Here is a 25,992-nt window from a genome sequence, read left to right on the forward strand (position 1 = left end):
CAGTAAAACATGACAGTGTAAATAAGGCCAGAGCTAAATTATCCAGTGCTGGTGGAATCTGTCCAGCTGCCAACTTAGAACCGGAATTTTGCCGTTAATCAAGAGGCTGTTCTAGGCTTTAAAAAAAAAAAAAATGGCAGAAGCTTTATGTATTATCCTCCATGTTGTGTCCTGTTAGTTTTCCACAGTACAGTGCTCCAACTAAAAAACAGAACCCCAGACAAACATCGCAGGAGGAACACCAAGAACACACTTCCAAGAACTGAGCTTTCTTTCAGGGCTGAGGAATGATGGGAGCAATGCTTCAGCACCATGGACAGATGCTTAGGGTATATTAGAGAATGGAGGGTTTAGCAGCATGGACAGAGTTTGTTAGTACAGGAGGGTTTAGCAGCATGGACAGAGTTTGTTAGTACAGGAGGGTTCAGCACCATGGACAGAGTTTGTTAGTACAGGAGGGTTCAGCACCATGGACAGAGCTTGTTAGTACAGGAGGGTTCAGCACCATGGACAGAGTTTGTTAGTACAGGAGGGTTCAGCACCATGGACAGAGCTTGTTAGTACAGGAGGGTTCAGAACCATGGACAGAGCTTGTTAGTACAGGAGGGTTCAGCACCATGGACAGAGCTTGTTAGTACAGGAGGGTTCAGAACCATGGACAGAGTTTGTTAGTACAGGAGGGTTCAGAACCATGGACAGAGCTTGTTAGTACAGGAGGGTTCAGCACCATGGACAGAGTTTGTTAGTACAGGAGGGTTTAGCAGCATGGACAGATGCTTAGGGTTTATTAGAGGATGGAGGGTTTAGCAGCGTTTGATAGTAGTGCCCAGATCTCTGGCTTACCTCCCAGCCCAGGCCTCAGCCGGTTGTCGTACCCGTCCAGTAGCCTGTCTAGAATTCTGGTAAAAATTGTGATGTTATCCTTACTGTCTCCAGGAATGGGCTCTTTATGCCCCACTACAGTCCTGCAGAGAGAGAGAGAGGGGGGGGAGAGAGAAGAGAGACAGAGAGAGAGACAGAGAAAGAGAGGGGGAGAAAGAGAGACAGAGAGAGAGAGAGAAAGAGGGGGAGAAAGAGAGACAGAGAGAGAGAGAGAAAGAGAGGGGGAGAAAGAGAGACAGAGAGAGAGAGAGAGAGAGAAAGAGAGGGGGAGAAAGAGAGACAGAGAGAGAGAGACTCTCAGTTTCTGTACTTTACTTCAGGGGCAAGCATCAGCTGTTATCAATCAGATACTTCACAAAAAAGAAAATGGCAGCATATGAACCCAAAAGCACACGATTTCATACAGAACTGGCAGAATGAGAAGGAGCAGGTGAGTGTGTCTTATTGGGAAAAGATGAGTGAGCTTTGGGGAGAGACGGGCTCATTCCTTATTCATCTTACACTGGATGGGAAGTGCTGCATCTCAAACACAAACAGGCCGAGATCAGATCTCACGTAGAGCAGGGCAGCAGCCTCAGGCAGGAGCTGAAACAGGAGACTCCAGCCCAATGATTAGTGAGCCTCCTCCTACAGGCACACAGCCCAGCTTGCTGCTGTAGACACACAGCCCAGGCTGCTGCTACAGACACACAGTCCAGCCTGCTCCTACAGACACACAGCACAGCCTGCTCCTACAGACATACAGCCCAGCCTGCTCCTACAGACATACAGCCCAGCCTGCTCCTACAGACACACAGCCCAGCCTGCTGCTACAGACACACAGCCCAGCCTGCTGCTACAGACACACAGCCCAGCCTGCTGCTACAGACACACAGCCCAGCCTGCTCCTACAGACACACAGCCCAGCATGGTCCTACAGACACACAGCCCAGGCTGCTGCTACAGACACACAGCCCCAACAGCGGTTCCGCTTCACTGTTTTACATAATATCTCACAAGCTGCAAATGAGGTCTTCAATATGCATCCAACCTCCAGTTTCTTAATTGCCTTAAACATGCATCACAATGATCTCTTCTCAGGCCCCAAGTCCCCTGAGAGAAGAGGGGTGTGCTGGTGAAGAGCGCGCCAGGCCCCAGCTGATCAGGGGATAAGTGCCACTTTCAATCAAATCAAGGCCCTCGAAGGACCTGGCCTCTCATCAAGCCCCCGCTGACCGCTATAAACAGCGTTACACAGGAACCCCAAAAACCACAGTCTCATGCATAAACACGCGCAGACACATACACAAACTCACAGGCTAAGAGCGGGGGGGGGGGGGGGGGTGAGGGAGGGAGTGAGGGAGAGAGCAAGAGAGATGGAGGAAGAGTGAGAGTGAAGAGGAGAGGGGAAGGGAGAGAGAGAGAGGGAGAGAGACTCTTGATGAAGTAAGAGAAAAGTCTATGTGCGCCAGACAGAGGTGCAGCTGTCGGGGTTTTGCTTTTAAAATCTAGTTCATAAACGACAGCGGAGTTGAGCACAGGCATAACAAGGCCACAGACGCGTCCTCTCACAAGCCCGCTGACCTCAAAATAAAACGAACACTTTTCTGTGTCACACCTCAAGGTATGAACATCTCAAATCACTGAGTGCTCAGCGCCCCCTCAGCGCCGCCAACCACCCAGTCCAGTCCCAGTCTACCGGCATCGCAATGTTTGAGTTTCAGTGTTGAGCACTGTTCAGATTGGCAGTTTTGTTGGGCTGAGCATTAGAGGTTTGGCGTCTGAGCGCTGATGTTGGAGTTTGAGTCTGAGCGTTTGAGCATTGAGTGTTTGGATTTGACATCTGAGCTGGCGTTGAGAGTTGAGGTCTGAGTTGAGATTGAGGTTGAGCGTCGGGTGAGATTGAGCGTTGGCTCTGAGTTGAGAATTGAGCGGTAGCATCTGAGCGCTGTGCGGTTGAGGTCTGAGGTGAGGCTGGATTTGAGCGTTGAGCATTAAGAATTGTGCAGCAGGGCGGGGGGTTAGGGGCAGTGGGAAGAGGGGCGGTTAGTCAAGGGGTGGGCTGAGGCTTAGGGCTGAGGGCAGTAGGGGCGGTTAGTGAGCAGAGGGCTGGGAGCAGAGGGCAGTTAGGGCTGAGGGCAGTATGGGCAGGGGGAGTTAGGGCAGGGGGCAGTTAGGGGTTGCGGGCAGGGGCGTAGGGCAGTAGGTGAGGGCAGTAGGCGAGGGCAGGAGGGGCAGTAGTGGGAGGGTAGTTAGGGCAGGGGGGCGTAGTGGGCAGGGCAGTTAGGGGTGGCTGACTGATAAGCTATATCGTCGCACATGTGAAGGCTCGTATGCTGCGCTAGCGCCGCGGCCGCGGTTAGCAGGGCTGCGCCGGCTACGGGCTCGGCGGGGGGGGTTGGGGCTTCCGCGGGTGACATTGAAGCTGTAGCTCACTGTTAAGCGCAGTCTTAGTTTATTTATGGCCAGGAGGAGAATGCAAACACAGCGCAGGGGTGGAGGAGGCCCCCTCGCTCCCCCCAGCACATTCATCTGCTCCCCAAATCCGCTTTCCTCCCCAGCTCCCCCCACCCCATCCCCGTTTTCACTGTATGAAATGAGAGTTTAATACACTGCACATCACGCTCCTCATTGTCCTCAGGTAGAGACGTCTGGCGGTATGACAGGGTTTACCTCTCTATCCGCTCTCACCATTGGCTGTGCTCATGGGAGATAAGGGCTGCTGGAGAAACGGAATCAGCGGAACAATGGCGGCTAATGACGCTTTGATTGACAGGGCCGACGGACGCCGTGTCTAGCCTCAGTAACCCGTGACATTTTTCCGTAGCGCTTTTTATCAACGGCAAACTAATGAGGGCCCATTGGAAGGCCGTGTCTCTGAAGCTCATACGACACGTTTATTAGCACGATTAGCATGATTTATTAGCACGATTCATGCAGCCGCTGCGCAGGCCCATCCTTCCACCTCTCGAGCTCTCGGTTCTCAAGGCGCAAACTGTGAACGCCGAGCGGTAATTTACCCTTCATTAACAGAGAGGGGTGAGGCATCGCTTCAAGAGGAGTGGGTGGGGAGGAACAGAGGAGAGCGGCAGAGAGAGAGACAGTCTGTAATATTTGGCTGTTTATAAACTCAATCGATCAATTTTAACATACAGCATAATTCTTAAGATGAGAATGTTAAATGAGGGCTTCACAAAGGGCTTTCAGAGAACAGATTCGATTTTAAGAGATGCCGTGTGAAATTAAAAAGAAAAAGATGAGAAATTATATTACAGCAGAACAATTCACAAAGAGTTGCAACATTTAAAAAAAAGTAATCTTTAAGCAATCTTGAAATATGGACTGGAAAAATTCATACCGGGGAAAGAGGGTTTCTACCTTCGACCTGATGCTTAATCAATCAAACAACTGATAGTGTAAGAGTGAAGCAAATAAGAAAGAAGAAAATAAGCAGGACGTAAAATTTTATATTGAGGTTGTGTGAATTGGCATTAACGCCAAGGGACCAGCTGCCCTGGTATCACAGGGGGCTAACCGGATAAAAGCACGTTGAGGGAGGAGGGGGCTCCCCAGGCTAGGCCCCCACCCCCAGGCCAGGACCCTCCAAAGCCAGTGCCAGCCCCAAAGCTTCCACACATAAGAGTAAACATTTCACACTCATTCCCAGGAAAACTGCACTTATTTAAATAGAGTAGACTTGTTTGGTTTTCTGTCCTTGAATGTTAAAGCACGATACACCCTTAGTCTAGCAACACTGGCTCAATTAGGATTCACCAAGATGGATGAGAGCAAATTAAATGCACACAAGTACATAATAATAAATAAATAAATAATTCACTCTACGGTAGATTATTATTAATTTTTTTTTTTCTAGCCACATGCAAGTCCCTGGGGCTCTCTGCAAATTTACAGTATTTTCTGCTTTAAGCCACAAGCAAAAGTTTATTGTGTTATTTTGTTTTATTGTGAACAGTCGTGTGAAGGGAGGTGCTGTTTTACTGACGGTCCCCAGAAACCAGTGAAGTTATGCCGTTCCATCACAGCGCCATTTCCAGCCTCATCACAATGCCCTGTTTCCAGCCTCATCACGATGCCCTGTTTCCAGCCTCATCACGATGCCCTGTTTCCAGCCTCATCACGATGCCCTGTTTCCAGCCTCATCACGATGCCCTGTTTCCAGCCTCATCACGATGCCCTGTTTCCAGCCTCATCACGATGCCCTGTTTCCTGCCTCATTGCGATGCCCTGTTTCCAGCCTCATCACGATGCCGTTTCCTGCCTCATCACGATGCCCTGTTTCCTGCCTCATTGCGATGCCCTGTTTCCAGCCTCATCGTGAAGCTCTGTTTCCAGGCTCATCGTGATGCTCGGTTTCCAGCCTCATCGTGAAGCTCTGTTTCCAGGCTCATCGTGATGCTCGGTTTCCAGCCTCATTGTGACGCTCTGTTTCCAGCCTCATTGTGACGCTCTGTTTCCAGCCTCATCATGACGCTCTGTTTCCAGGCTCATCACGATGCCCTCTTTCCAGCCTCATTTTGACACTCTGTTTCCAGGCTCATTTTGACGCTCTGTTTCCAGCCTCATTGTGACGCTGTTTCCAGCCTCATCATGACGCTCTGTTTCCAGGCTCATCACGATGCCCTCTTTCCAGCCTCATTGTGACGCTCTGTTTCCAGCCTCATTGTGATGCTCTGTTTCCAGCCTCATTGCGACGCTCTGTTTCCAGGCTCATTGTGACCCTCTGTTTCCAGGCTCAGCGCCTCACCTTGCTTCTGTCCTTATTTTTAGATCTCCCCTTGAGCCAAGGCTGCTGATGTTAGCATTAGCATAACATGAGACAGCATCGGATGACAGAATCAAGCACTGCACCAACTGCTTAAACCCCCCCCACCACACCCCCCCCTGCCCCCCGGCGCCATTATGTCCTAAAACAGCAGGCTTACTTTCTACATTCTGACAGTAAAAAACATTAATTATCAGCCAGTAGACAGCGTCTGTACAGCCATTAAAAATGGAAAAATACTGCAGTGCGCAGGACAAACTGAACACTTTAAAAACGAAAGCTCATCATAACATTTGTGGTTAATAATGTGGACTATATGCAATCAACATTTATGAAAAAAAATACTCACTGCTCATTTTTAGTGAAAGTTAAGAACAAATGATGATTCAATCCTGCCTGCATATGCGTGCTGTGCTGCTAACTGTATCTGAGGCCACACAGTGTATCGAGTCAGGATATATAAGCATGTGTGTGCTGTTAAACAGCTTAATGCCTGATCATGTCCCCTGCAATCTGGTGAATGGGTATTATCCGCATGCATTACTGTACTGCCTAACAGAGAGATATTTAAAGTTTTTGAGATGACTACGTTGAGGCTCAAACCCATGACCTTCAGGTGTCTGGCCAGGTGAGCCCTTTGTGTTGGCCACTGTACTGACCCTTCTTCAGAACACTGCTTCCTGGTCGTAGTTTCTAGAGAAGCTTCATTCTACTTCCCTTCAGTTCAGCTTGGCTCAGTTCAGCTCAGCTCAGCTCAGCTCAGCTCAGCTCGGCTCAGTTCAGCTCGGCTCAGCTCGGCTCAGCTCGGCTTAGTTCAGCTCTGTTCAGCTTGGCTCGGCTCAGAGAAAATTAAGCGCACCATTCTCCAGACCGCGTGAACAGCGAACGCACTTCCAGGCTGGGGCAGGGCAGCCTCCATGATCACTGAGGCTTCAACAGCTCTGCTTGCGCCACTTGAACTGTCAAGTTCCTCATGACATTTGGAGTACATTTCTAAAATGCACAATGAGGAAAAGATGGACTTATTCCATTGGCAGTCTGGGACATCAGACAGTGTAAAGCTGCGAGAGGTTTTCCTTTCACCCACAGCGTCCTAACCTTCCGCAATGAGCTGCAGACACTTACAGTGACTATGGGGAAGATAGCAGTTATGCCACGACTCACAGTCTGATAACAAAGACAGGCCCTAATCTGCAGGCTGCTTTAGCAGCACAGTCCCAGTCTCACTCCCAGTCTCTGGACCACACCACAGTCCCAGTCTCACTCCCAGCCTCTGGACCACACCACAGTCCCAGTCTCACTCCCAGTCTCTGGACCACACCACAGTCCCAGTCTCACTCCCAGTCTCTGGACCACACCACAGTCCCAGTCTCACTCCCAGTCTCTGGACACACACCACAGTCCCAGTCTCACTCCCAGTCTCTGGACCACACCACAGTCCCAATCTCACTCCCAGTCTCTGGACCACACCACACCACAGTCCCAGTCTCACTCCCAGTCTCTGGACCACACCACAGTCCCAATCTCACTCCCAGTCTCTGGACCACACCACAGTCCCAGTCTCACTCCCAGTCTCTGGACCACATCACAGTCCCAGTCTCACTCCCAGTCTCTGGACCACACCACAGTCCCAGTCTCACTCCCAGTCTCTGGACCACACCACAGTCCCAGTCTCACTCCCAGTCTCAGGACCACATCACAGTCCCAGTCTCACTCCCAGTCTCTGGACCACACCACAGTCCCAGTCTCACTCCCAGTCTCAGGACCACATCACAGTCCCAGTCTCACTCCCAGACTCTGGACCACACCACAGTCCCAGTCTCCACTCCCAGCCTCTGGACACACCACAGTCCCAGTCTCACTCCCAGTCTCAGGACCACATCACAGTCCCAGTCTCACTCCCAGTCTCTGGACCACACCACAGTCCCAGTCTCACTCCCAGTCTCTGGACCACACCACAGTCCCAGTCTCACTCCCAGTCTCTGGACCACACCACACCACAGTCCCAGTCTCAGGACCACATCACAGTCCCAGTCTCACTCCCAGCCTCTGGACCACACCACAGTCCCAGTCTCACTCCCAGTCTCTGGACCACACCACAGTCCCAGTCTCACTCCCAGCCTCTGGACCACACCACAGTCCCAATCTCACTCCCAGTCTCTGGACCACACCACAGTCCCAGTCTCACTCCCAGGCTCTGGACCACACCACAGTCCCAGTCTCACTCCCAGTCTCTGGACCACACCACAGTCCCAGTCTTACTCCCAGTCTCTGGACCACACCACAGTCCCAGTCTCACTCCCAGGCTCTGGACCACACCACAGTCCCAGTCTCACTCCCAGTCTCTGGACCACACCACAGTCCCAGTCCCAGTCTCAGTCTCAGTCTCTGCTTTAGCACCCTCTGGATCACACCACAGTCCCAGTCCCAGTCTCAGTCTCAGTCTCTGCTTTAGCACCCTCTGGACCACACTGCAGTCCCAGTCTCTGCTGGACCACACTGCCATCCCAGGATCGTCCTCCAGAGGCAATTTTTTCCAACAAAAAACTAAATAAACTAAAAAAACAAACAGAGCTTTGCAGAGCCCCACAAATCAATCATTACATCCAAAAGAACACTTCAAAAAGCCACCACATACAACTGGGGTATGTGCCACAAAAATGGTTTTGCATCATCAAACTGCCATAACATTGGATTAGGCTGCTGCTGCAAACACAGTTTTTATGAAGCTATAAAGACTGTTTTATTTGTAGAATTGGGGTCTTTGAGGATATATCAAGCTGACATCAAGCTTGATTAGGAGAAGAATGCATTCTGAAAGAGTGCACAAGCAGATCATGTTAGCTGGTCTGGAGAGGAACGCTAGCAGGTCACTGTTACTGACAGAATGCATAGGACAGAAAGCAAACATGAACATTAACACGCCTAGACAAAAACATGTATGTAACACCCTTTACTCTGCCTTAACCAAGCAGCTGGATTAAAACCACTTCTTTGTACAGTTACCTCAGGGAAGACAACCGGAGGTTAGTGCCAATGTTCGGATTAGCACATATGGCTTTTCTGTAGCCAATGAAGCGTAAAAGAATGATGAAGCCAAGTCAAACACAAAGAGCTTTGAAATCTGGTGTGTAAAGTGGGGGGTTGTCAGCCCTACACCTGGTGGTTATTTCCACAGTGTCTGTACTGGAGAGTGCAGTCAGGTGTGTGTAAGTTTCACAGTGTCTGTACTGGAGAGTGCAGTCAGGTGTGTGTAAGTTCCACAGTGTCTGTACTGGAGAGTGCAGTCAGATGTGTTTAAGTTCCACAGTGTCTGTACTGGAGAGTGCAGTCAGATGTGTTTAAGTTCCACAGTGTCTGTACTGGAGAGTGCAGTCAGGTGTGTTTAAGTTCCACAGTGTCTGTACTGGAGAGTGCAGTCAGATGTGCTTAAGTTCCACAGTGTCTGTACTGCAGTGTGCATTCAGGTGTGTATAAGTTCCACAGTGTCTGTACTGGAGAGTGCAGTCAGGTGTGTATAAGTTCCACAGTGTCTGTACTGGAGAGTGCAGTCAGGTGTGTATAAGTTCCACAATGTCTGTACTGGAGATTGCATGCAGTCAGGTGTGTATAAGTTAGTGTCTGTACTGCACTGTGCAGTCAGGTGTGTGTAAGTTCCACAGTGTCTGTACTGGAGAGTGCAGTCAGGTGTGTATAAGTTAGGCAGTGTCTGTACTGCAGTGTGCAGTCAGGAGTGCAGTCAGGTGTGTATAAGTTCCACAGTGTCTGTACTGCAGAGTGCAGTGAGGTGTGTTTTCCATACTGTGCTTAGCTGACCTCTGACAGTAATGAGAGCACATCCACTTACTGACAGGCTGTGTTAGGTTGTGCCTTCACTGTGACCCTTGCATTAATGAACATTAAATGACGTGAGAACAAAATGGAGAGTGTTGAACAGGGACACATCGAGCCCCTGATGTGGCACTTAGAAAATAAATATCAAGAAAAGATAGTGAAAAGTACAACCTAAATCTCAGTCTGCTGTTTAATATCGATCAGAGCAGCAGAAAAAAGTAAAACTAAAAAAATATTTACATAAAATTTCAAACTGCACTCAACCTCCAGTGCAACTTATGACGTGGCTATAATGTTTTGAGCCCAAGATCTAACTTGCAAAAATAACAGGAAGAATCTGTTTCCATGCACTACGGGTTGTCATTTAGTTCAGCAAATCATTTAATGAAACAAATTATTTGTTGCCAGGAGACAGAGAATCTCACAAATAAGGAGAGATTGCTAATGAGCAAGACTGATTCTCACAGCCCGTGGTCCAAGCCCCTCCCCTCCCACCCCAGGACAGACTGAGACTACACACCGAGCCCCTCCCCCCAGGACAGACTGAGACTACACACCGAGCCCAGCGATGCTGGAGGAGAACTAATCAACAGCCTATTCCATGCACTCTGGCCAGGAGGCTCAGGCCTGACAGATCTATTCTCCTGTATGTCAACTGGTTTACAAAATGCCGGAATTAGCTTTCTGCCAAAAAACTCCAGGCATCGAGCAGCATGATCAATAAGCCACACAGGCCGTGGCGCATTAGGGAGAATCCTGAGGAAGAATGAAACAGGACAGCGGTGATACGTCAATATTAAATATTGCAAGTTATTTACCACATTCATATCTGAACATAGTATATAGGAAATGAGAACTTTTAATACCCTTAATAACGTCATTTCAAGGACATACATTTGCAGGAAAAACTGACCCCATCTTATCTGTGCATCACACCTCTGCAGCTGAATTAAGAAAACATGTACTACCTGTGTTACCTGTGTCATTTACAGAATTAAGACAGCATCAAGCATCAGATATTTCATAATGTCTATACAGCATCACCTGCCAAATATTATAAATATAGTACGTTGCCACAATCCATAAGGTCTTATCACTGGCCTTTTAACAAATGTTATATTTATTTGTATTAGGGATGGTGATTTTCAAATGTTTCACAGATCAAGTGATCTCATAATGTGCTCGATTCCAAATCGATCAGCAGTTGGCTAGCTAGCTATCCATGATACGAAACATGCTGTGATACCATTTTGACTTAAAAACTGAGTTTATTTTAATATTAGGAAACCAGGCTGACGTACAAACAAGACCAGGTCAAAACCTAGTATATGGCTGGACCTAACACACGTGATCCGGCCAACCAATGGAGTAACTTCATAACTCGGCCGACCAACGGTGTAACTTCATCACTCACTCAGTCACTCAATCACAGACATTTGCGTTGTAGTGCTGTCCACCAGGGGGCAGCACTGGCCCTACATACAGGCATGGCCACAGCTGTAAAGAATTGTAATCACCACAGCTGTGGCACACTGCCTAATCGCTGGGCTCAATAAAGGGCCTGTTTGGCAGGACTAACGGGAGGATGAGTTTGGGCATTATCTGGTGTAAGACTGGTGCTTTTCTGGTTTTTGTAAGCATGTACAGCACCATGATCAGCAAACTGATCACATACAGCATGCTGGTCAGCACACTGATCACATACAGCACGCTGATCAGCACCCTGATCACATACAGCACGCTGATCAGCACACTGATCACATACAGCACGCAGATCAGCACAATGATCACATACAGCACCCTGATCAGGACCCTGATCACATACAGCACCCTTATCGCATATAGCACTGATCACATACAGCACACTGATCAGCACACTGATTACATACAGCACACTGATCAGCACCCTGACCACATACAGCACCCTAATCAGCAGCCATTGATTTTGTGTCACTGTGACCAGTAGCAATGAACCCGATTCCAAACAAAACAGACAAAAATTGGGGTTTGGTGGTCTATGCTCATTAGCCTGGCTGTGGGGGAGAGGGGGTGGGGGGGGGAGGGGATGGGAATGGAGGTGAGTGGGAATTGGTGTCAGCAAGTGACGGAATGGAAATGGACGCATTATGCTCATTCATATGTAAAAGATGGATCGCGGTGAGTAATAGTTTAATCAAGCCCTGCCCATCAGAAGCCTGTGCAGTGAGGGATTGTGGCGATGAGCACACAGACAGAAGCTAATATGGGGGATTTGTCTGTGACATCTTTATCCATTAGCAGAGCCTCCTGCCCATGCTGCAGCGCAAATGGTATCAGGGACAATCGCAGGACCAGCAGGGCTCGGGTACGACAGCCCCGCTGATGCAGAGATACTCTGGAGGTATAAGCACACTGCTCCTCTGGAGGTATAGGCACTCTGCGCCTCTGGAGGTATAAGCACGCTGCTCCTCTGGAGGTATAGGCACGCTGCTCCTCTGGAGGTATAAGCACGCTGCTCCTCTGGAGGTATAGGCACTCTGCGCCTCTGGAGGTATAGGCACGCTGCTCCTCTGGAGGTATAAGCACGCTGCTCCTCTGGAGGTATAGGCACTCTGCTCCTCTGGAGGTATAAGCACGCTGCTCCTCTGGAGGTATAAGCACGCTGCTCCTCTGGAGGTATAAGCACGCTGCTCCTCTGGAGGTATAGGCACGCTGCTCCTCTGGAGGTATAAGCACGCTGCTCCTCTGGAGGTATAAGCACGCTGCTCCTCTGGAGGTATAAGCACGCTGCTCCTCTGGAGGTATAAGCACGCTGCTCCTCTGGAGGTATAAGCACGCTGCTCCACTGGAGGTATAAGCACGCTGCTCCACTGGAGGTATAGGCATGCTGCTCCTCTGGAGGTATAGGCACGCTGCTCCTCTGGAGGTATAGGCACGCTGCTCCTCTGGAGGTATAGGCACTCTGTGCCTCTGAAACCTGAGGGGATCAGTTACAGACTGTGCCAGGGGCACACACATCTTCAGCTGAGCGAGAACGTATCGGCATGAGCTCCATCGCAGTAAGAGTCAACCTGGGCACAAGGTGCAGCCAGCTGATGCTTAATAAAACCTGCACACGTCAGAGACTGCACGTGTGTGTGTGTGTGTGTGTGTGTGTGCGTGTGCGTGCGTGCATGCGCATCCATGGGCGTGTGTGCGTGCGTGTGCATCCATGTGCGTATGTGTGTGTGCGTGCGTGCGTGCGCATCCATGTGCGTATGTGTGTGTGTGTGTGTGTGTGCACATGTGCGTGTGCATGTGTATGTGTGCGTTCTTGCGGGATGTTTCCAGTAATGAAGAGCATCTCTTATGTATGCAACACCACGTATCCCCATAACAGCATGATTATCAGAAGCAGGAGTCGATGTGCCAGCAGGCTGATTTCTGGACATATAATGAGTCTTCATGAGACTGACTTCTAAAAGCAGTAAAGGAGATACATCTGATGCATAAATTACATGGAAATAACCCTTACCCCAATCAGATACCCCTTACCCCAATCAGATAACTCTTACCCCAATCAGATACCATTACCCCAGTCAGATACCCCTTACCCCAATCAGATACCCTTACCCCAATTAGATACCCCTTAACCCATACAGATACCATTCACCCTAATCAGATACCCCCTACCCAAATCAGATATCCCTTACTCCAATCAGATAGCATTTACCTGAATCAGATACCCCTTACCCCAATCAGATACCCCTTACCACAAGTTACGTGCCAGCATGGCAGCAATATTTCTTCTCTTGGAGAGTCAGAGAAAGTCTGAGCGCAGAATGTGTGGACATTAACATTAGGAAACATGTGATCCAATTTCTGAGAGAAAGGAACTGCAACTGAATAACATGGAGCTCATTTAATCTGATAAGACACAGATGAGCTCTACTTTTAACCAAGCACACCTGACCCAAATGCCACCATTCTGTTTCTTTTCTAATGTACTTATTTTTCTCTATCAGGTATGAAAAGGCTCTGCATAACCATATTAATAATAAAAATTGAGTCTGTTTGCCACTCCCAGAGGAGGCTCGTGAATCAGAGGAAAACTTATCAAGCCACAGTCACAGCAGATCCACAGAAAGGCCAATGCTAATTGGCTCAGCCAAATAAACTGCAATGTTTGAATCGCTCAGTAAACTTCACTCAAAGTTCTCGCATTCAATGTTCTCATACCTATGGCGTGTATTTACCCAAAAAACCTCAATTATAAAGAATTCAGCTAAGTTTTATAGTTAAGTCGTTCCTTAACTAACTTCATGATAAGCATTCGAACGACACAGGAACCATTATGTAAGGCGCAAAGCAGACCCAGAGTTTCACAGTAAGAACATCATTCCAACAGTCCAACATGCCACTACTGAAGCAACCAGGACCAATTCTCTGTACTAGCACATTCTGAAAGAGAATGCCCGCTCATCTGTCCGTGATTGGGTTATGCAGCAAGACAATGATCCAAAACACAAAAGCAAGTCCACATCTGAATGGCTGAAAAGATATTAAAACTGTGGAGTGGCCTCGTCAAAGTCCTGACATGAACCCAATAGACGTTGTGTGGCAGGACCTGAAACGAGCAGCTCATGCTCGAAAACTACCAATCTGTCTGAATTAAAGCAGTTCTGCAAAGAAGAGAGGGCTAAAACACAGCGATGTGAAAGACTGATATCAAATTAGAGAAAGCATTTGGCTGCAGTTATTGCAGTTTAATGTGGTGCAACCAGTTATTAAGTTTAAGGGGGCAATTACTTTTTTCACATGGGTGATATGGGTGTTTGAAAACTTTTTTCATTAAATAAATGAAATAATAATAAAAATAATAAAAATGTGTGTTTATTCAGGTTCCCTTTGTCTAACATTGCATTTTGTCTAAAGATCTGAAACCATTCAGTCTGACAAATACGCAATAATAGAGGAAATCTGGAATGGGGCAAACGCTTTTTCATGGCACTGTATAACACTGGTACTTCTGCAAACATGCAGGCTCCATCTTTCATTTTGTGCTTATTAAATCACCCAATAGGATAATGTACTTCATAGAGCAGAGGAGCTGCGTGAGAGGAGGAGAGAAACCTGGGTACGGGAGCAGGTTCTGTGATGTCACATTAAATCAGCCTCGGCCTGTTTCTTCCGCTTGCTGCTGACAGAGAAGAAAACCAATAACTCCTCTCCACACTGCACACTGCACACTGCACACGTCACCAGGAACCGGACTGACCGCAGAGTCCGTCTGCAATGGGCCTGCACACACACACACACGCGCACACACACACGCACACGCACACGCACACACACACACACACACACACACACGCGCACGCACACACGCGCACGCGCACATGCACACGCACACGCGCACGCACACACACACGCGCGCGCACGCACGCACGCGCACGCACACGCGCACACGCACACGCACACGCACACACACACACACACACACACGCACGCACACGTGCGCACACGCACACACACACACATACACGCACACACACATACACATATACACACATACACACATACACACACACACACACACACAGTTTTGGAGCTGAAACTATGCTGGAGGAATGCCTCCTGTCAGTGAGACATTAAAGCTAATTTTACAATTAGGAAATTGCTAATTATGAATAGGAAATTAAAAGCCTTCTCTCTCCCTTCCATCAATCCTTCTTTCTCTCTCTCCATTCCTCCCTCCCTCCCTCTCTCTCCTTGTCCTTCCCCTGCTTTCATCCTCCCTTCCCCCCCTCAGTCTCCCTCCCTCCATCCCCCCTTCTCTTTTTCTCTCTCTGTCCCTCCCCCTCTCTCTCCCTATATCTCCTCCCTCTCACTGTCGTTTTCTATCCCTCCCTCTCTCTCTCTGTCCCTCCCCCTCTTTCAACCCTCTTCCCCCTCTTTCATCCTCCCCCCATCTCCCTCTCCCCTCCCCTCCTCCCTCCCACTCTCACTTTCCATCGCTCCCTCTTTCTCTCCCTCTCTCTCTTTCTCTCCCTCCTTCCATGCATCACTGATCTTCCAGCATCATTGAGTCTCTCTCCTATCAGGGCCTGTTTAACCAAAACATAAATGAACCCCTCCATGCCCAGGGCTCTGACTCAGGCCATCCTGCCAGGGCTTCATACAGGGAGGGGTCTGACTCAGGCCATCCTGCCAGGGCTTCATACAGGGAGGGGTCTGACTCAGGCCATCCTGCCAGGGCTTCATACAGGGAGGGGTCTGACCCAGGCCATCCTGCCAGGGCTTCATACAGGGAGGGGTCTGGCTCAGGCCATCCTGCCAGGGCTTTCATACAGGGAGGGGTCTGACTCAGGCCACCCTGCCAGGGCTTCATACAGGGAGGGGTCTGACTCTGAAAGCTGGGGTGGAGTACTGAACCCTTATTAACGGCTGCTTCACCCTGCACCCCCACCCCCCCCAGGGGCAGGCAGTCTGACCCATGCAGGAGTGAAGGAGAAGAGGAGAGGAGGAGTGAAGGAGAGGAGGAGAGGAGCAGAGGAGGAGTGAAGGACAAGAGGAGAGGAGGAGAGGAGGACAGCGGGCGAGGGGTGTACCCGGTGTGCACGCCCGGGTGCAGCAGCATCAGCGCCAAACCCAGGCCTGGCACGAGCGCCGTCAGCTTCCTCAGGACACCCGCCATTTCCCCGTCTTCCCAAAAACCTGCGGGAAACAGGAGGGGCAAACCCGTCACTCAGGAATCAGAATGATAAATTCAGCTCATGACTCAGTGATTAAAGCTGCACTGACAACCTGCCTGTAAGGGAAAAGCAGCACAGAACACACACACACACACACACACACACATGCACGCACTGCTCCTCACACACACACACACACACACACTGCTCCTCACACACACACACACACACTGCTCCACACACACACACACACACACACACACACACACACACACTGCACACACACACACACACACTGCTCCGCACACACACACACACACACACACACACTGCTCTTCACACACACACACACACACACTGCTCTTCACACACACACACACACTCACACACACACACACACACACACACACACACACAGCTCTTCACACACACACACATACACACTGCACACACACACACACACACTGCACGCACTGCTCCTCACACACACACACACACACACACGCTGCTCTTCACACACACACACACACACACTGCTCTTCACACACACACACACACACACTCACACGGCGCCTCAGCATCCCGCCATTACACAAACAGCTGCCCTGGGAGCCAAACGGCTTCGCATTTCAGTCCCAAGGGGCTGCTGCTGGCGTATCTTTGCACAAGATGCTTAACTTGAAGTGCTTCAGGAAACATTCAGCCGCACAAATGGGCAGTGTGTATCAGTGTAAGCCATGTTAGACCCCGGATATCAGCAGCGGGTTAGCCAAGAATAAATAAGCAGGTAATGCAAAAATCACGGTCGGCAGGACTTGTATGAATATTTCAACGCCGACAGACTGTACTGAATAAGTATCAGGGACGGGACATTACACAGCTGACTTCATTTTCTCACTCTGCCACCCATAAGAATGTTTTTTCTCCAATAAATGGCAGTGAAATGTACGGAACAGGGACAGGGAAACAGGTCCTAAAGCCCCCCCCCCCACCCTGGGTCACTGCGATCTGTGACCCACACTCTGTCCAAGGTCATCCGGCAGTGCAGCTGTGATCTGCTGCTTTTTACAGAAAAATATGAATATGAAAGTCTTTCTGGCTGCTGAGGAGAAATGTTTTATTGAATCAGTAAAATGAAAGGAACTATAAAGCATACACAATTAAAATGTAACAGCCTTGGAAAGCAAGCTCCCTTCAGAGGACGTCAGAGCACCCCGAATCACACAGAGGAGCGGTTCAGCTTTCCAAACATACCCCTGGTCTCTACACACACTGAGGTCTCTACACACGCTCCGGCTTCTACACACACTCTGGCCTCTACACACACTCCGGCCTCTACACACACTCCGGTCTCTACACACACTGAGGTCTCTACACACACTCCGGCCTCTACACACACTCCGGCCTCTACACACACTGAGGTCTCTACACACACTCTGGCCTCTACACACACTCCGGCCTCTACACACACTCCGGTCTCTACACACACTGAGGTCTCTACACACACTCTAGACGCTACACACACTCCAGTCTCTACACACACTCCGGCCTCTACACACACTCCGGCCTCTACACACACTCCAGGCTCTACACACACTCCGGTCTCTACACACACTCCGGCCTCTACACACACTGAGGTCTCTACACACACTCTGGTCTCTACACACACTCCGGCCTCTACACACACTCTAAACTCTACACACACTCCAGTCTCTACACACACTCTGGCCTCTACACACACCCCTGGTCTCTACACACACTCTAAACTCTACACACACTCCAGTCTCTACACACACTCCGGCCTCTACACACACTGAGGTCTCTACACACACTCCGGTCTCTACACACACTCTGGCCTCTACACACACTCTGGCCTCTACACACACCCCTGGTCTCTACACACACTCCGGCCTCTATACACACTGAGGTCTCTACACACACTCCGGCCTCTATACACACTGAGGTCTCTACACACACTCTGGTCTCCACACACTGAGGTCTCTACACACACTCTGGTCTCTACACACACTCTGGTCTCTACACACACTCCGGTCTCTTCACACACAAGCAACTGTTTGACACAAGCAACCAATCACTGCAGAACACAAGCAGCCAATCACTGCAGAACACAAGCAACCAATCACTGCAGAACACAAGCAACCAATCACTGCGTAACACAAGCAACCAATCACTGCAAAACACAAGCAACCAATCACTGCATGACACAAGCAACCAATCACTGCGTAACACAAGCAACCAATCACTGCAGAACACAAGCAACCAATCAATGCATGACACAAGCAACCAATCACTGTAACACAAGCAACCAATCACTGCGTAATACAAGCAACCAACCATTGCGGAACACAAGCAACCAATCACTGCATGACACAAGCAACCAATCACTGTGTAACACAAGCAACCAATCACTGTGTAACACAAGCAACCAATCACTGTGTAAAACAAGCAGCCAATCACTGCATGACACAAGTAACCAATCACTGTGTAACACAAGCACCCAATCACTGTGTAACACAAGCAGCCAATTACTGCTGAACACAAGCAACCAATCACTGTGTAACATAAGAAACCAATCACTGTGTAACACAACCAACTAATCACAGTGTGACGCAAGCAACCAATCACTGTGTAACACAAGCAGCCAATCACTGCCTAACATAAGCAACCAATCACAGTGTGACGCAAGCAACCAATCACTGGGTAACACAAGCAGCCAATCACTGCATGACAGAAGCAACCAATCACTGTGCCCTGACTGTGAGTGAATCTGCTAGTCCATGGTGACCGAGGGACAGACATGGATTTTTTAAAGGGGGTCAAGTTTTCCATTACTGTAGGCCAGAATGAGGCTGATGCAATCATCGCCGAAACATGGAATTTGGTGTCAGACGGCGGTAAGTTTAACAGCAATATTAACAAGCGCTTTCCCGCGCTGCCCGCCCAGGCAGGCATGTAAATTCAGATGTACATATTCCGAGGACCGAAAGCTCGGCCGGCACATTTAAATGCACACACGCGCACGTGCACACACACGCACACGCACACACGCGCGCGCACACAGCCCTGTCCACAACAAGCTGATGATTCTCTTACACAGAGAGCAGAGCACTTTACAGAGATGGCTTCTACTACGGCCGAGCTCTGGCCAAATGACTCCATTTAATCATGTTCTTTTTAATGTATTGATGGGCCTATATTAAAACTAATTCTGGATCATTAGACATTAGAGATTTTATGTTGGCAATAAAAGCCCACGGGACGGCTGCCTTCCACAGGCAGCGATAACGTTTCCTTGCCCTCTAATATCTGTGGGAAATTGCCATCTCTAATGTCAGGACATCTTTCCTGCTCTCTCAACAGGCACAACCCGTCCGCTTAGAGGTCAACATCTCCGCTGCTTACAGACATTATGAATCACACTTCATTTTAAAGGCTCTTAAACTTTCACTGATGCACTGGGTCAAGCCAGAAAAAAGATGGCACATCCACAGGATGGGTTCTCCAAAAACACGCTGCTGAACAAGCTTCACTATGAGCCACGGTGCAGAGGGCCAAAATCATCTGAGTGGGCTTGTGTAGCGTACACGTACTCACACTCACACTCACACACGTACACACGTACACACGTACACACACACACACACACACACACACACATACCCTGCATCCCTGTCCCCACCCCCACCACACACACACACACACCCTGCATCCCTGTCCCCACCCCCACCACACACACACACACACCCTGCATCCCTGTCCCCACCCCCACCACACACACACACACACCCTGCATCCCTGTCCCCACCCCCACCCCACCACACACACACACACACACACCTGCATCCCTGTCCCCACCCCCACCACACACACACACACACACCCTGCATCCCTGTCCCCACCCCCACCACACACACACACACCCTGCATCCCTGTCCCCACCCCCACCACACACACACACACACACACACCCTGCATCCCTGTCCCACCCCACCACACACACACACACACACACCCTGCATCCCTGTCCCCACCCCCACCACACACACACCCTGCATCCCTGTCCCCACCCCCACCACACACACACACACACACACACACCCTGCATGCCTGTCCGCACCCCCACCACACACACACACACACACACATCCCTGTCCCCACCCCCACCACACACACACACACACACCCTGCATCTCTGTCCCCACCCCCACCACACACACACACACACACACACCTTGCATCCCTGTCCCCACCCCCACCACACACACACACACACACACACACACCTTGCATCCCGCCCCCACCCCCACCCTCTCTACACCCCAGACCAAATACCTCCCTGAGCAAAGACACCATCTCAGTTGTCTACTCCAATTCAGGCCTACAGGCCCGGGTCAGACGACACAAAACCTTTCAGCTCAGCTCTCAACCAAAATTAACTCTGGGGCAGCGGAGCAGTGAAAAGGGCGGACGGATGGCAGGGCTGACGCAGGTGCATGCTGGGAACAGATTAAGGTGTCTGGCCGAATTCTCCAAACTGCCAGGTGAGGACACGCTCACTTACAGGACGCAGACGGTAACAAGGACAACGGCCACAAACACCCCACAGAGCACCTGCACGAGGGGGAAAAGGACACCCCACAATGCACCTGCACGAGGGGGAAAGGACACCCCACAATGCACCTGCACGAGGGGGAAGGACACCCCACAATGCACCTGCACGAGGGGGAAAGGACACCCCACAATGCACCTGCACGAGGGGGAAGGACACCCCACAATGCACCTGCACGAGGGGGAAGGACACCCCACAGAGCACCTGCACGAGGGGGAAAAGAACACCCCACAATGCACCTGCACAAGGGGGAAAGAACACCCCACAATGCACCTGCACAAGGGGGAAAGGAAACCCCACAATGCACCTGCACGAGGGGGAAAGGACACCCCACAATACACCTGCACAAGGGGGAAAGGACACCCCACAATGCACCTGCAGGAGGGGGAAAAGGACACCCCACAGTGCACCTGCACATGGGGGAAAGGACACCCCACAATGCACCTGCACGAGGGGTAAATGGACACCCCACCTGTCGTGTCGTGCACCTGGCAAGACACACTGACCAGCATTGACCAGCACCATTATTCTACGGCTTCCTCCATAATTATAAAACCTCTCATTCCTGTTAGCCACAACAATTTATAAAAGTACCTCGTGATGTCCCACAATTGTGTGTATTCTGTAGTATTCTTCAGCATGCACAATTCTATTTTTTCACATGGGACATATTATTTTAAGACTGAATGACCCCTAACCACTGTAACAAGAAAACACATCTAGACTATACTATATTATATCTGAAAGTATTTCACAACCTAAATGTAAATATTTTACAAATAAAACATTGCACCATGTTCACCAGCCATAAATTCAAAAAAATCCCACTTTTGCCATTTCTAATTCAAACGCAATACAGCATTTCTCACCCTACTGGTAATTGGCTACTGCGCAATAAGATGGGTGATTCAGGGATCAAATAAACCTTCAGCACACATTTTCAGCCCTGGCACACAGACTGAAAAATTCCAAACTCTAGTAAAATTCCACAGCGCAGAACTCCCACATCCCATGCCGTTTCTGACGGGAACAGTCGGAATCTCGCCGGGCGGAAAACTTCCCCTTAAACTGATTATCCGTCTCAACCCCTTTTCAGTCGCTTTCATTGATTAACAATGGAGCGATTAATTCACTAAATACTCAATACCATCTGTTCTCCTGATTAGGCTATTAGACGAGTAATAAATCTCTTGCATGCGTCGGAAAATTGTGCACATTTTATCGACATTGTTTAAAATGGTGGACACATACTCTTCATTCTCCACACCCGCACTCAGAGAACTTTCCTGGTAAAGATCTGCATTGCGCAGATTTTGTAGCTCAGATGATTTTGAGGTGCAGGGTTTGTTAGATGCTCTTTACTGCAGGTTGTGCTGGAACATAATGTGTGGTAGTAGTATAGTGGTTTATTTCTTAAATTAAGTGCACTTAGTGATTAAAACAGATTTTTCTGAATGTATTTTTTAAATCTCCCTGACTTGGTGTGATGAAAGGAGCGATGTGTTTGCCTGTTCATACAGGTCATTGGCACACTTGCTAATCAAGGGAAATGAAAGAAAACAAGTTGACACCAATGAACAGTTTAAAGGCAAGTTCTCTGCCCTGTCGATTTTCTCACCAAACAATACTGCCCTCTATATTCCAATTACTCAAATGTGATTCACATGCACCCCTATTAACCAATAACAAGCCAGAGCTTGTTTGTTGTGGTCAGTGACTTTTCTTTAAATAAACAATAACCACAGTTTTTCCAACATTACTTTCCAAACATATCCTTTTCAGCGACTCCTGATCTTTGGCTTTCTTTGCTAATTGTTTTTTTAAATTTTATTATTCTGGTCTTTTTATATCGGAAAGCAGAGCAGGGTTTACTAGAAATTCCGAACAGGATAGCACAACGACACGCAAATGTTCACAACAGGAAAAAAATAAATAAATGAATAAACACTAACAACTCTTTAGCAGACATCATATAAATGGCACGTGCTGTGACTTGCGCCTGGTCAAAACAGTTAGCCGTAACAGAACGACTGCTTCCTGAAAGTCACACCGGTCAAAACGTACACTGGACCACACCAGAGTGCAAGCTGCTTCCTCTGGCTCAAGTGTCCATTCTGGCTCAAGCATTCATTCTGGCTCAAGCGTTCATTCATCCATTGCAGTGCCAAAAAATATTCATCTTTCTTTTTTCACCTCATTTTACCGTATATAAAATGAAAGCAGAGTCGTAAGCCAATGACCTTGAACCAGCAGCTGCTAGATTGTTGATAATTTAAGGTTAGTTTCTATGTAAAACTGCAATTATAGGACACTCTCAAGATGTGGTTTTTTCTGCCAAGTTAATTTTGTAGGAATGAAACAGAAACCTAATCATGTAGATTCATCTATATAAACAGCTCAAAAATAGAAAAAACGATGGCAGCTATTGTGACAGGAACCAAATGATCTAGACAGGGTTCTGCTGTTTGTTCATACCTGTATGCTATTGGGAATCTCAAGATCAACGACTCACCTGCAAGGGTCCATGTGCAGGTCAATTAGCAAAACAGCTGGAAGTAAATCTAACCTTTTTACAACCAAAATACAACCTTTGTGACTTGATGCTAAAATAGATTAAAATATTAGAATATACTTGCAATGAACACAAGTGAAGTTAACCTTGTCCCAGTAATTTTATGTAATCAAATGAAACAAAATGAACTAATTAACTCCTTAATTTTTCATTAGATTTTGAGGCTGGTAGAAAGTCATCTTGAAGTTGCGACCCATGATTTGACATCTTCTGTGTTACAGAAGACAACGAACCTAATTAAGCGCACTAGAAAATGTGCGACACAAACAGAATTTTTAGCACAAACGGGTCGGAATTTTCCAGGTTGGTCTGGCCAATCAATCTTAACCGTGAGTGCCGACTGCTTCATGAAAAACTCCACTGCAATAAGAAGCCCTCAGCACAGTATAAAAACTGCTGCTTTCAGGAATTCAAAAACCTTTTAAAATCTCAACTGAATAAAATAGGCTTAATATCATAGTATTTATTTTCTTTGGTTTGCCATGTGCAAGATGACTGCTGAGAAACTTCTATTTTGATTGCACAAGGTGCATGCGACAGGGTGCAATCAAGGCCATTCATAAAGTAGGAATGGTTTAGACAAAACATAAAATACAGACACTTAACTTGCCAACATAAAATGTGGATGGCAACAGAGGGCAAAAACTTCACAAACCATTTTACAGATGAGGACAGCAGCCAGAGGCGGAACATTTTCAACACATTTTGCAGGTTGTCATATGGATATATTAGCACATAAATTACACATATCCCTTATAGTGCATTTTTGGTGGCTTTCTTTACATGAATAAAAAAATTGACCACAAATTTGTAATTACTAAATGCCAACACATTTATTTTAGTTCACTGAACCACTGTACCAAATGAGCAAAGACACCACATCTTTTGTTGATGGCCTCATTAACACGATTATTGTTACTTTATTAATATTCTGGTGAATTACTCTTTCATTTTAACTAAAACATTAGTTGATGTTAATGAATAGAACCTTACCAGCAACCATGAACATAGTTCATATATCACGTTAAAGCATTAGTTCATGGCTTAGTTAACCTGGAAAAGGACTGTTAATGCTTTGTTAAAAATGTATAACTTAATTATGTATGTTAATGAAGCAATTAATTAAAATACATTATTCACTGCAACTTTGCGTTCAGCTTGCTGAATCTGCAATCCCCCAAAATGCATTTCTGTTATCCTGTTCTTGCAGTCTCTCGTGCCTGTAACAGCACAACTGCAATCTTGGAAAATAAAGGTGTAAAAGAGAGTTAGTGATCATTGTGACTAGCATAAGCAGCACAAATGGCATCGCTGCAGAGTGGATGGTTTAACCCTTCCAGCTCAGCCATGCACACACATCCATGCCACTGTACTCTGAGGGTCCTGCTGTTCACTGCAGAGACAGTTGAATCCAAATCCCCATCGCATCGCTGCCAGGAAAGGAGCGCTATCTGCTTCATGTAAAATTTAACAAACTAATGCTAGTGTCGCTGTGATTTACTGCCAATGGCTCGATGCACATTGCACAACTGCTGTTCGATGCCTTGAGACCTCACAACGGCATTTCTGAGAAATACGTCTAATTTTTGTAACAGAATCTAGGCTGCAAGTGTCTAGTGATATTTATTTATTTACTGACTTATTTATTTGGTCATGTTTCGAATTTGGTATGTGTCAGGGTGCCTTTCAGGTATTCCATGAGAATATGCTCAACTTTAACATTTACAGTTCCTGCAATGTTTTACAGTTAGATAGTCTGCATATCTGGATCTCAAATATTACAATCCATGCATACAATACAATTTTTATTTATACTGTAAATGAGTTACATTACATTTGTTTGGCAGACGCTTTTATCCAAAGCGACGTACAAAAAGTGCATTTCATGGTCATAGACAACTACTAAACACAGGTTCACTATAAGATACAATACTTATTTTGTACAGCTATTTCTAGCCAGGAACACAGTTTAGTTCACATAGTAAACACTATTCTGACCGAACCTCTGCAAATCCAACTAGCCAGAAGAATAAGCTACACTATTAGGACAAATACAAATTACCAAAAAGTGCTGGGATGGGGCAACATGTAACAAGTGTCATAAAAGGGATTTAGAGTGAAATATACAGCGTGGTGGTAGTTAGTCCAGGTATAGTCTGAAGAGATGAGTCCTCAGGCCACGGGCGGAAAATGGGTAGTGAGGGGGAGGTTCGGAGAGGGACGGGGAGTTTGTTCCACCACTGAGGAGCTAGAGTGGAGAAGCTCTGTGATCCCTTTGGTCGGGTGGGAGGGGTTACAAGGCGCCCTGCTGCCGCAGAACGGAGTGGTCGAGCTGGCACATAGGATCGAATCATGTCCTGCAAGTACACTGAGTTACTCTTCTCAGGTAACTGCAAAATAATCTTTCCAAGTTTTATTTACTATAATGTGCTTTTCTTTTTAACCTTTTGGTCTAACCAACCCAAAAGAATTGTTTTCAGAATCTCTGACAGTTAAATACTATATCTTCAGCAAACCCTATTTTTGTAATGAGGCAGCCATTTTGAGTTTTGAGTGAACGTTATCTCGTGAATTATTCTTTTATTATTTCTTTTTTACTGCAGCCATTTTGCCTAAATCTGAATCTGCTGATTAAAGAACAGACACAAAACTCTTAACA

The 25,992-nt window shown here is 47.9% G+C and overlaps 1 protein-coding gene across 1 annotated transcript in view; it reads right to left on the minus strand.

Moving 5' to 3' along the window:
• The window catches only part of gabra3 (gamma-aminobutyric acid type A receptor subunit alpha3), a 120,026-nt gene that overhangs the window by 52,811 nt on the left and 41,223 nt on the right, over nucleotides 1–25,992 (minus strand). Inside the window, exons 2-3 of the mRNA XM_064349549.1 lie at nucleotides 16,048–16,153; nucleotides 844–965 (exon numbers count right to left, since the gene is read on the minus strand). Of these exons, the coding sequence (XP_064205619.1) occupies nucleotides 844–965; nucleotides 16,048–16,133 (208 nt within the window). The 5' untranslated portion in view covers nucleotides 16,134–16,153. The remainder of the gene's footprint in view (nucleotides 1–843; nucleotides 966–16,047; nucleotides 16,154–25,992) is intronic.

The sequence above is a fragment of the Anguilla rostrata genome, chromosome 9, assembly GCF_018555375.3.
Source record: "Anguilla rostrata isolate EN2019 chromosome 9, ASM1855537v3, whole genome shotgun sequence".
In the NCBI taxonomy this organism is placed as follows: domain Eukaryota; kingdom Metazoa; phylum Chordata; class Actinopteri; order Anguilliformes; family Anguillidae; genus Anguilla; species Anguilla rostrata.